At 45.4% G+C, this 12583-nt stretch overlaps 1 protein-coding gene across 1 annotated transcript in view; it reads right to left on the reverse strand.

Annotated features, from left to right (window-relative positions):
- LOC126418684 (cell division control protein 42 homolog) overlaps positions 1-12583 on the reverse strand; it is a 600617-nt gene that overhangs the window by 352469 nt on the left and 235565 nt on the right. Inside the window, exon 2 of the mRNA XM_050085577.1 lies at positions 6727-6785. Coding sequence (XP_049941534.1) covers positions 6727-6785 — 59 coding nt within the window. The remainder of the gene's footprint in view (positions 1-6726; positions 6786-12583) is intronic.

Below are 12583 nucleotides of genomic sequence, written 5' to 3' on the forward strand. Positions count from 1 at the left end.
TCTCACGAGGGACCTAAATCCCGCCTCGGCTTCTGGACCTATTTACGAACAGCCCATGCACCTCTCGAAAACACGCCACGTTACCGAACATTATTTGCTAACTATCTTCGAGCGGTCTTTGTTAGACCTCCACTGAGTTGGGGGGTGCCTGGCTGAGAGGGCACCTACCCCTCCTCCCCCGGCGGTGTCTGAGTTTCAACCGCCTACGGTCTATTAAAACGCACATTTCCTCCATCGTCCACGAAAAGGAAAGTACCATGTCCAATCAATAAGGACACAGTCTTATAAAAGTTCCATTACAAACAGTGCGGTACAAATTTGGAATACTTCTCCGCATAAGGTAAACATTTCATCATTCCCACATTTTAATGAAACCCCAAGGTCAGTTTTACTTGATCACTGTTCCTACCCAGTAGCAGAATCTTTGCAAATGTGAATTACGAAGCGTAGAAGAAAAACGAGCAAAACATCCTTATACAAGTAGCGCAATCTGTCCTGTTGATTAAGCCAATCGAACAAAGTCACCCCTCAAAAAATGGTGAACTTATATTCACACAACATCAAATATTATAGCATATACATATATTAAACTAACAATAAAGTATCAGAACCTAATAAAAACACGAATGTTAGGAAAAAAATTTGCAATTACTAAGACGCGAATCACCGCCCCAAGAAAGAGCGAATTACTGGCCTGTGACGCTACTCATTACGCTTTTTTTTATTCCTTTTTTTCGATATTGTTCGTTGCATCTGCTCGGGGCGGACGTCGTAAGACATCCGTTTAGTTCGTTGTTGATCTATTAACTCTGTTTTTTTTTTTTTTATTACAGAGGGCAGCTAACCCTCTGTCCGAACACGCTGAGCTACCGTGCCGGCGTTGCGCTAAACCAACAACACAGTTGTGGAGAGTGACGCCAGTCATTACACTAAAAACAACAACACGGTCCTTGTACTTAATCATATTGTGTTAGCCCTTGCTGAAAACGTTAATCGTAGATAACTATGTTACTAACTGCAATTTAATTATAACAAATTGTACCTAGACCAATACGTTTTGGGTGGATCTTCAGTGTGTCGCTGCCTTCAAATAGCCTACTCTCATAATACGCAATTTACAATAAATCTTTTGCCACGAATATGATGTTTCTCATTATTTTATTGGAACGAATCACACAGTTAACAACGGGTTTTGCAGTGATTCTCAATTTGCCGGTGCTCAGAAACGGCATATATACATATGGGCTTGAAATGAATGTCAATATGGCGCCTTAAAACTCTGTACTGAAGGGAGACGGCGTGCGTGTGACGTAGGTGGCGTTGTGCCATCTCATTGGTCAACGCTCAGACCGCACGCTCAGAATATCTGACATGCCAGATATTGCTCTGCACGTTCGAAATGACTCCCAAACGTGCTATTTCACGCTATGGCGTCAGAAACTCGGCACCCCTCAACGCTCAACGTTCGACAGCACGGTCCGTGTGCCGACGGCTTAAGCAACCAGAAGTGTAGGATGACAAAACGTCTTGAACAGTATTTTGACACCAAGACAGACTCGCAGATATTGCGCTTCGAATGGCAGAGGAGGAAGCCGCAAACAAGTCGTTTAAGAAGTATTCTAATTGATGACGTCGAATCCGAATTCATTACAGTTGAGTGGAATCTTCAGAATGCATCGGGCAGATCTGTCGTGTAACATTTCCACGGTGAGCCGTTCTTTCCTTGGCGCGGTGTGGAAGCTCGGCTACCGTTAGCTGACGGGAAGGGAACCAGGCCATTTGTTCAGCAATTAGACGCGGCGCCACAGAGCCAGGGCAGGCGCCGCCGTTCCGTGGCGTTACGTCTGGGAAACGGGACACCGGAAGGGGAACCGCTGCGCTGCGGGGTTAAGCGTGTCCCACCCCTGTCTGCTATGGTCCCACGGCGAGCCGCCGCCGGGCCCGGTCCAAGCTCTCAGCTGCGTCACGCGAACCGGGGAGGGGCGTGGCGTGACGCGGCGCTGTTTGGAGTGCCGGCCTCCGGTCACAAAATGTGCTGCTTTTCTCTGGAGGCCCAGGGAGGCAGCCCAGTCGAGTGCTGCACGCCAGCCGGCGCGTGCTCCATGGCAGTAGCGACAGAAATGTGTTTTGCTCTTAACCCGCCGTGATCTGTGACGGTTTTGAACAAGATGATCATCCTGACTATTACAGCGCTTTTTGCTACATCTAAAGACACACTATCCCTAGTTGAGGCGTGGTACAAATTGCTGATTTGAAGAGCGCGCTGCAGCGGGTAGTGTGAAGCTGTCGCCCTCCGTTTCTGGCGGTGGCGCCGCTGTGGCAATCGCAGCTTTGGTGTCTCCCTCTGGTGGGAAAGGGGAAAGGTTGCCTGTTGACGTGCATTTAAGGGGCGCTATGAGCTCGCCAGTCGGTCAGTCTCTCGTCCCCAGCTTGCTAGTCAGTCCGTCTCTTGTCCGCATTTGTTAGTGCCTGTCGTTCGGAGTGCTAGTATGTCCGTCGTTCGGATCAACCTTTAAAGCTGGCAAAATGAGAGTCTTTCCGCTCGGCCAGTAAGAGAACTCAGCGAGTGGTCGCCCGGTCGGCGCTTAGTTCCTGCATCTGAGTCTGCGCGTTAGGCTGCCAGTCTGCTCGAGTTTGTTCAGTCAGTGATCATTGGCGGTTGGATCGATCGGTTGGTCGGTCGCGCACTGAGACACAAGATGACTTGTCCGTCTTGAGCGTCGGCGCATGTGAGGTCGCCACGTCAGTCCAGTGGGCCGCGGTGTATAGAGAGGGGTAGTGACTTCGCGGTCGACAGGAGAGCAACAGGAGGCAACCCACGACATCAGTCTGGCCGGTGCGAGCTGCGACGCCGTGAGACGGGAGATCGGCGCGCCTTCCTGCGTCCGTTGAAGCGGCTGGCAGCGGACGGTTCGGGAGAGCGATTTGGGGGTGTTGCGTCAGGCCTTCTCGAGAAATCGCAGTTTATTAGAAGTTAAGTGGTTCGTGATATGTTGTTTCACTTACTTGTTAAATCCTACTTGTTCTCTTGGTGACGTCACCAGCCATTTTGCTTTGGGTTCGTCCCACCATTCTTCTCAGTTTGCCCACCCGCGGGAAGGTAGTTGTTTATAAATTGGGTGGTCAGTTTTTCTCTTGTGCAGTAGTGGCGGGTTAGAGCAACTTGCGGTTCGGGTTGTTCGGTAATCTCCCTATCACTCTACCGTATGTTAGTAGCTGCCTCTGTCATGTTTGTCGAATTTTGTGTGTTAACGAAATTATTGCTTGGAGTGTAACGGCCTAATACCTGAAATATATTTTGATCTTTGGAAACTTTGATATTATTGCCTATGATCTTGAGAGGTGGTATCTGTGTACTGTAGAGAATCTTAACCATTGTTTGGCCAACCTTGTAGTATTTTATATTAGATTGAAATTCATGAGCTTTTATTTAAATGATCATTTTAGTATCTAAAGTTGCCACCCTTTCATCGTAAGAAATTTCTTAGAAGTTAAAATCACGTTGCACCTTTGGTGGCAAGGTTAATATTTTTGTTAGTGTTTTGTACCATTTCCATCCCTCCTACAGGGGGTGCGTAGTTTGTGTGCTTGTGTAAATTGTTAAAACTCTTAGTTTAAAGTTATCTGGTGTGTTGCAGATATGCACCAGTGTGGTCTTTCAGAGGCTGTTGTGAGCGGTCGTAACTACGGCCGTGTCAAAAGAGAGCGGCAACGTTCTCTGCCCGAAAGCTCATACAGTCAAAACTTGTTTCTTTCTGCTTCTGAATAAATTGTAACTTTGATATTTAGAGGGTGCTTTCTGATTATATTTTTAAATCCGTTTCTTTTAAAAAATGCTTTTAGGCACTAGTAAAGGGAATAAAAATCCCATTTGTTAAAAGTAATTTGGTTATGATTTCATCAGTTACTCCCTGGCATCTACTTCCATGCTTACATAGTGTGATTAAATGTGTTTATGTTCTTGATGAATCGCTAGTAAATAAAATAAATTCCTAAGAATATTCTTTGAAAATGAATCACGGTTCACTAGTATTGTGGCTATCGCCTTTGATGCTAAAAATGAAACTTAGAAACTAACGTCCGACATATTACAGGGATTTATGATGCGACCATTATTTTTTTAGAATTTAAATGAACTGCCTAACAGAGGAACATTGTTTTTGAAACAACCTGAGTTCATCATTTCAGGTATGTCCGAGGAGTGTTTTGATATTAAAAAAAAAAAAAAAAAAAAAAGATGTGCTAAGATATCTCAATTTTATTTTTACATGAAAGCCAGTACCTTAATCTACGCACTGACGCCATTACAGTCTGATTCTTCCTTTTTTACGTTGTGTACTGAGTGTTTAAGATGCTTCCGATAATCGTGAGACCCGCCGACTGTGAAGTCCGGCTGTTATAAGATTTATTAGTGCTAAAGGCCTAAAAGCGATCGATATTCATCGTGAGATCTGTGCAGTTTACGGAGAAAACATTATGAGTGATGGAATGGTAAGAAAGTGGGTGAGAGCATTTAAAGATGGCCGCACAAATGTGCATGATGAACAACGGAGTGAGCGGCCTTCGGTCGTTAATGAAAGTTTGGTGCAGGAAGTGGACAATAAGGTGAGAGAAAACAGACGCTTTACGATTTCCTCCTTGCGGGATGACTTTCCTAATGTTTCTCGTAGTGTTTTGTATGGCATTGTGACCGAGCACTTGAATTACCGAAAATTGTGCGCGCGTTGGGTATCGTACCGAAAATGTTGACGGATGTCCACGAAACCAAACGTTTAGACAGTGCATTGACTTTCCTTGAGCGGTACCACAACGACGGTGATGATTTCTTAAGTCTAATTGTTACGGGAGATGAAACATGGGTGGCCTGCGTCACACCAGAATCAAAGCAACAGTCCATGGAAGTTGAGCAAGGCCATCGTTTTGCTGCAAGACAATGCCTGTCCACATGTGGCGAATCAGACCAAAGATCTCATCACATCTTTTCGATGGGAAACTCAATCATCCTCTGTACAGCCCCGATCTTGCGCCCAGTGACCACCATCTGTTCCTGCACCTTAAGAAACACCTGGGCGGTCAGCGTCTTCAAGACGATGACGAAGTCAAAACAATGGTGATGCAGTGGTTAATAAGTCAGGCGGCAGACTTCTATGAGGAGGGTATTCAAAAACTGGTACAACGTTATGACAAGTGCCTCAATATTGACGGAAATTATATAGAAAAGTAGATTAAGGTACAGGCTTTCACGTAAAAATAAAATTGAGATATCTTAGCACGTCTTTTTTTAATTTCAAAACAGTACTTACTTAAAAACACGCCTCTTATTACCTATACATATAAGCAATAAAAAAGTGTTCCTTAGAAGAGTGTTTCCGAGTTACGTCCTTCAAAATAGTAATACTGATTCGACCGTTTTTCTTCCGAAAAGTAGTTGTTGTTGGAGGAAAGCTTGAGACAGTTCACTTCCTGTTTGAATACAGGCCACACATCGGTATCTCGTAGCATGCGAACACGATCCCAAATTCCAAGAGTACTGCGTTTTTCCCCACAATATGCCGTAACTCGTGGAGGGTAACCTCCATATGACAGGGCCTGTACACATTCCAAATGATGCAGGTCCGACTGTTGCTCTCACAGCCGCCTCCAGATATTCATTCGCAACGCTAACCGTCGTTTGCTGATAAAAGGGGTCGTGTGCACTGAATCCAGAATTTCCTGCTCTACATCTGGAGGTTTAGGTATTAGTCGTCACCTCTCCAAACCAATAAATGTAGCCTTCCCGTGATCGCACAGTCGGCGAGGGAGACTTCGAACGTCTTCCGATCTGGACATCTCAACTGCGGGTAGCTCTTTTGTTACAAAATACGTGTCATTGCAACGTAAACATACATTCAGTTCACTTCAGCCGGCTTCCGAAGTGAAAACGCGTCGAACGCAAACAGAACACTGTGTCCTTCGTCTCTGAACTAACTTCCCAAGACTAGTTTGCTACTGTTCCCAACGCTAGTCTATCCCGTGCCAAGTACTTCATCTCTGCATAACTATTGTATAGCACGCCCATTTGAACCAGTTCATTATCTTCATCCCTTGCGTCTCCCTGTACAACTTTTACCATCCATACTTCTGTCTCTCATCAAACTGACGATTCCTTGACGCCTCCCAATGTGAGTTTTCAACAGATCCCACCTTTTGGTCAAGTTGTGCCATTAATTACTGTTCTTCCCAGATCGACTCTGTATTACTTCATTAGTGACCGCCTTACCCATCGTATCTTCAGCATTCTTCTGAAGCTCAAGATTTCATGAGCATCTATTCTCTTTTTTTCTGAAATGTTTATCGTCCACGTTCAAATTCCACACGAGACAACGCTCGACGGCTTCATTGTTGGACAAACATTATTAAGTCAAATGGAAGCCCATGGAAGTATCTACCCATGTAAAAATTCACACACACTCTTGTTTGTCAGCACAGCCGATGAGTCAGCAACTACCTGCTTGCGGCGGCTCAAAGGAACAGCCACGGCACGTGCGAGGCTTTATTTCGACACTTCGGTTATCTCAGTCTGCGCGCGCGCGCGCACACACAAACTGCTTTCATGTTTCAGAGCTGACAGGAGTGTGACACAGAGGTTCAGGCGGTGAGACGACTGTGTTGACAAACAGTGCGTTTCAAGGTTAGCTGTTGCCGCGCTACGGCAGAGCACGCCACACACTACGGTTGTCTACTCACCTGTCCGGCAGTGTCGCACAGTTGCACGCTGTACGGCCGTCCATCCACTCGCACCAGAACTGCAACACAAAAGACGAAAGACGCTTCAGGTACGTAACTAACAGCAAATAAAGCAGGTGTGTCCAGATAGAAACTGGACACCAGAATTTAGTCAGAGGGGTCACGCACGCTTCACGAGATTGACAGAATACATGCGTCATTATGGTTGGTTGGTTGTTTGGGGAAGAAGACGAGACAGCGTGGTCATCGGTCTCATCGAATTAGGGAAGGATTGGGAAGGAAGTCGGCCGTGCCCGTTCAGAGAAACCATCCCGGCATTTGCCTGGAGTGATTTAGGGAAATCACGGAAAACCTAAATCAGGATGGCCGGACGCGGGATTGAACCGTCGTCCTCCCGAATGCGAGTCCAGTGTCTAACCACTGCGCCACCTTGCTCGGTTGCGTCATTATGTAGTTAATATACAGCTTAACACTATGCCGTCCGGCGGCACCACAGTGGATTAGATAACAATAAGTTACACATGTCAACAACTTTTTTTTTATAAGGACTTGTGCCCTTTCATCATGGCGGACGAAAGAGACAATAGGATTATTTACGATGAATGCGCGGACGTCTTGACTGACGTTCCGGATGACTTGGCCGATTGGGAAGAAGACATTGGATATCAAAAAAATGAAAGTGAAGCAGAATCGTAGGAAGATAGTGAAATACATCCAAGAAGAATTCGGCGAACGCTATCGGTTGCCAACTGATTCGGCTGAATCAGACGAAGGAGACAGTGCACAGTGGTCAGACTGTAATTTGCAGAGGACCAATAACAAATCTGAAGGATCCCCGGGTCCAAACATATTTCCCAAAGATACACAGAGCGTCGATCGTACAATTATATATTGGGAACGATCTATTTGAATATATAAGCAACGAAACCAACAAGTACTATAGTCAAAGTTGCAATAGAAGGAAACTGGATTTAAAAAATGGCAAATTTGTCTACGTCACGGGACCCGAACTTAGAAAATGGTTTGGGCTTGCTATCCTTGTGGGAATTGTAAGAAAAGCAAGGATCAATGATTATTGGTCAACGAATCCGTTGATAGACACGCCGATATTTCGCAAAACGATGTCCCGCGACCGATTCAGACATATTATCATTTTTACATTTTTCCAACATAAACAATAAACTGGATAATGCTGACCAGCTTGTCAAAGTGCAATTCGTAATTGATTATTTTTCCAAAAAGTTTAAAGAAACGTTTATTGCAGAGCATCTCAATTGATGAAGAAATGATACCGTGGCGTGGATGGTTAAATTCTTAAGTTTACAATCCGTCGAAAATTACGAAATGCGGCATACTCATTCGGATGCTGTGTGATTCGAGTACGGGATACATTTCCTCATTCAAGATATATTCCGGCGCTGGGCAGCCTTTAGCAAAATCAGTGATGGAACTATCGACGCCTTCTGATGGAAATTATTGTAACAGTGTAGAACTTGCAGAGAAGTTACTTGAAAAGAAAATTCGAGTTTGTGGAACGATACGGCAAAATAGAGGATTTCCGGAAAATTAAAGCGCGCAAAAGTCAATGTGTTTGGAGCTTGTCATCAACGGAAATGTGACAAGCGGCCGGCGACAAACCAAGTAATCCGACTTAGCGCTGCCGGCTCCAAGCGAATAAATTTGTACGAGACGTGCGGACGGCAAAGTGTTAATAAATCACAGGACTGATTGTCACTATTGTCTCAACAATAGTGGGACATACGGCATTGGAACAGCACAGCCGACGAGTTGCAAGTCGCCAGCAAAATCTTTGCAGGGAGTATTAAGGATGAATTATCACCTTTCTTATAATTCATCTACATGACATCTTAATCTTCGAGACTATTCTGCAATTCACACTGAAGGATCCGGCAGAGGGCACATCGAACCACCTTTAGACTCTTTTTCTACGTTTTCACTCTCTAACAGCGCGAGGGAAAAACAAAACTTGTTTCCTTACGAGCTTCGATTTCCCTTATTTTATTATGATGATGATGGTGATGGTGATTTCATCGTTGGTATCAACAGAATATTTTCACATTCGGAGATACCTGTATACTATAATTTCCTGAAAAGATCTTGACGCAATGAAAAACGCCCTTTTAGCACACTCGACTCGCATTCGTGAGGACGACGGTTCAAACCCTCGTCCGGCCATCCTGATTTAGGTTTTCGTCATTTCCCTTAACGGTTAATCGCTTCAGCTAAATACCAGTATGGTTCCCTTGAAAGGCACGGCCGACTTCCTTCCCCATCCTTCCCTAATCTGACCGATGTCCTCGTTGTTTGGCCCCCTCCTCCCAAATCAACCAACCAACCAACCAACCAACCAACCAAACAAACAAACAAACGAACAAACAAACGAACAAAAACACCTTTGTTCTAATGATTACCAGGCGAAACCGCGTATCATAATCGTGACGCTCTCCAACCTATTTCAGAACAGCACAAAACGATTAGCCCTTTTTTAATGTCCTCCGTCACTCCTGTCTGGTGCGAGTCCCATACCGCACAGCAGTAGTCCAGCAAAGCACGCACAACTGTAGTGTAGGCAGTCTCTCTTCTAACAAGGGAACCTTCCCATCGCACCACCCTCAGATTTAGTTATAAGTTGGCACAGTAGATAGGCCTTGAAAAACTGAACACAAATCAATCGAGAAAACAGGAAGAAGTTGTGTGGAGCCGCTTGGGTTCAGATCCGGAGAAAGTGACGGCCAATCGAGGCCCTTGCCAGTGGGTTCTGGGTACCCCATAGCCAGAATACGGTCCCTGAAGTGCTCCTGCAGGACATCAAAAACTCTCCTGCTTCGATGTGGTCAAGCTCCGTCTTCCATGAACCATATCTTGTCAAAATCGGGGTCACTTGAATAATGGGAGTGAAATCACCTTCCAAAACCTTCACGTACCGTTCGGCAGTCAACTTGCCATCGAGGAATATCGCACCGTTTATTCCGTGACTGGACAATGCACACTACAGAGTCACCCGTTGAGGATGAAGAGACTTCTCGATCGCGAAATGCGGATTCTCAGCCCGCCAAATGTGCCAATTTTGCTAATTGACGAACCCATTCAAATGAAAGTGGGCTTCGTCGCTATAGCAAACCACACATGCACGTACTAATTCCCATGCCCCGCGGCCAACCGTGCAGTTTGTATGTCGTAACGCAAACCGTTCGCAGGTTATGACGATTTTATTTCATGTAGTTCATTAATTTGTCACCCTATACATTAAGCGATCGATTCTTACAAAATTTCGAGGCATTCCACTAGTTTACAACAAAACATCTATGAACAGACGTAGAAAAACAGACAGGAAGAAAGAGCAAGCGTTTCAAGACCCGTCAACAGCGCGGTCGTTAGAGACGAAGCACCAGGTCAGATTACGAAAGGCTGGGGAAGGAAATCCACTGTGGCCTCTTCAAACGTAACATCCCGGCATTTTGCTGGAGGGATTTAGGGAAGTCGCGAGAAGCCTAAAGCTGGAAGGCCGAATTCTTGAACTGTCATCCTTCCGAATGCGACACCAGTGTGCTACCCACTGCACCCGCTCTCTCGGTTTAATAAACAGTATGATGATATAGTGAATCCTACACTCGCGAACGCTGCAACTTTTATTGGACTCCACAAGGATAGTGAGAAACTTAAAAATGAAAGAGGCGTCAGGCTGTGAGACTTTTTATCACCAAAGCAGACCCACAGGAAGTTTTCACATCGTTAAAATTGGAAAGTTTATGAGAAATACTTGGTGATGCAACATCTCTCAAAGACCTGAGTTTCGGTGATGACACTGCATTGTTTGTCTACACTGCAGATAAATTTAGCGATGAATGGATGCTCTTAGTTAACGCAAGTCTGAAAGTAGTCTAGAAAATCAATTTTAATGAAAATAATTTACAGTGCACTCATAGAAAAATACGCATGTTAACAACGAAGTCATAAATCCAGCCGGCCGGAATGGCCTGCGGTTCTGGGCGCTACAGTCTGGAGCCGAGCGACCGCTACGGTCGCAGGTTCGAATCCTGCCTCGGGAATGGATGTGTGTTATGTCCTTAGGTTGGTTAGGTTTAATTAGTTATAAGTTTTAGGCGACTGATGACCTCAGAAGTTAAGTCACATAGTGCTCAGAGCCATCATAAATCCATTGGATTAATTTTTGTAAATGAAGAAGGAGGCGCTAAACAGACACCAATTCGTCCGAAAAGGAAGGCCTAGAATCACCTTGTATTATAAAGAGTGTGGCAAAAAGTCACGGTAAGGATGACTCCCGAACGTTGTTGTTGTTGTTGTTAGAATCTGCGTGCGGCTCGAGTGTAGGAACGATATCTGAAAGGTCTGTTACAGACAGCTGTGTAGTCGACATAGCAGAAAGTCGAGAGTTAGCCGAATTTGAATTTGGGATGAAAATGGCTCGCAAGGCACTTGTACTGAGTATTTTTCATCAGTCTGGGACCCTTAGCAGGTAGGACTGATTTTTTTATACAAACTTCGGTGGCAGACACTGCAAGAGAGGCGTTGTGCATCAGAGAGGGTTTCTTATTGAAATTCCGAGAGAATACTTTTCCAGAAAAGTTGAACATCATATTACTTTCTAACTCCTACATCTCGCGAAGTGGCCACGAGGAGAAAATTCGAGAAATTACAGCTAATACAGAGGCTTGACGACCATCATTCTGCCCCACACGACACCCTGGAGGGGAAAGGGAGGGGGCAGGGGAACAAGTTAGTTGCTCTGCCACACACCGTAAGGTGGCTTGAGGATTATTGATGTGTACGTAGATAATCGGTGCAAGATCTATGAGACCTAACTATAATTTGGGTTTCGCGGAGGCTAGGCTTCCACGTTCGAGAACAACCGAACAGGAAGATCGCGATATGGGTGCATAACGCATATCGACGTCTGAAAGAGGCCTTTCTCCAGCAGTGGACGACTCGTAATAATAGTGGCAGAGACGCTGCATCCCTTGTATTACGCCCCTATTGATTGTAACTGGTTTTATACCTTATAAGCCAGCCTCAGTAGCTTAGTAACGACCTCAAATGGCTCTTGGTTTGTCGAATTAACTGAAACGTCCGATATCGCTTCGTCAACTCATCAACTTAACTGTCACCTCCCAATATAATCTAGACCTCGGGCTATGCTACAGATCAATTTGTCACCACAACTTACATTGAAAAAACTAGTGTATGAGAAAAACAAGTATTGTCAGTGTTCTGTTCTCTTTTTGTTTACACGTGTCTGACCTCTCACACCACATCATTACATTAAGGGACGAAGGCGACGCCTCGTATCGGTAGGTTCAACTGACCTAATGTGAAATAATTCTCTATTTATGGTAACCTAAAAATTAGGCAGGTGGTGGTGGAGGAGGAGGGAGAGAAAGGAGATGGGAGAGGAAGAAGAGGAGGAGGAGATGGGAGAGGAAAAAGAAGAGGAGGAGGAGATGGGAGAGGAAAAAGAAGAGGAGGAGGAGGAGATGGGAGAGGAAAAAGAAGAGGAGGACGAGATGGGAGAGGAAAAAGAAGAGGAGGAGGAGATGGGAGAGGAAAAAGAAGAGGAGGAGGAGATGGGAGAGGAAAAAGAAGAGGAGGAGGAGATGGGAGAGGAAAAAGAAGAGGAGGAGGAGGACATAGTAGGGGAAGAAGAGGGGGAGGAGGAGATGGGGAGGAGGAGGATGTGGGAGAGGAGGGAGAATGTGGGGAAGGAGGAGGAAGCGGGGTGGGGGAGTGCCGGCAACGTCCGATTTTGCTGCTAGCTCAGCGAGCCGACTGGTAGAATATACAAAGTCAGTATCTGCACTGGGTGCACGCTGTCATTTAT

The sequence above is a fragment of the Schistocerca serialis genome, chromosome 9 (genome assembly GCF_023864345.2).
Source record: "Schistocerca serialis cubense isolate TAMUIC-IGC-003099 chromosome 9, iqSchSeri2.2, whole genome shotgun sequence".
In the NCBI taxonomy this organism is placed as follows: domain Eukaryota; kingdom Metazoa; phylum Arthropoda; class Insecta; order Orthoptera; family Acrididae; genus Schistocerca; species Schistocerca serialis.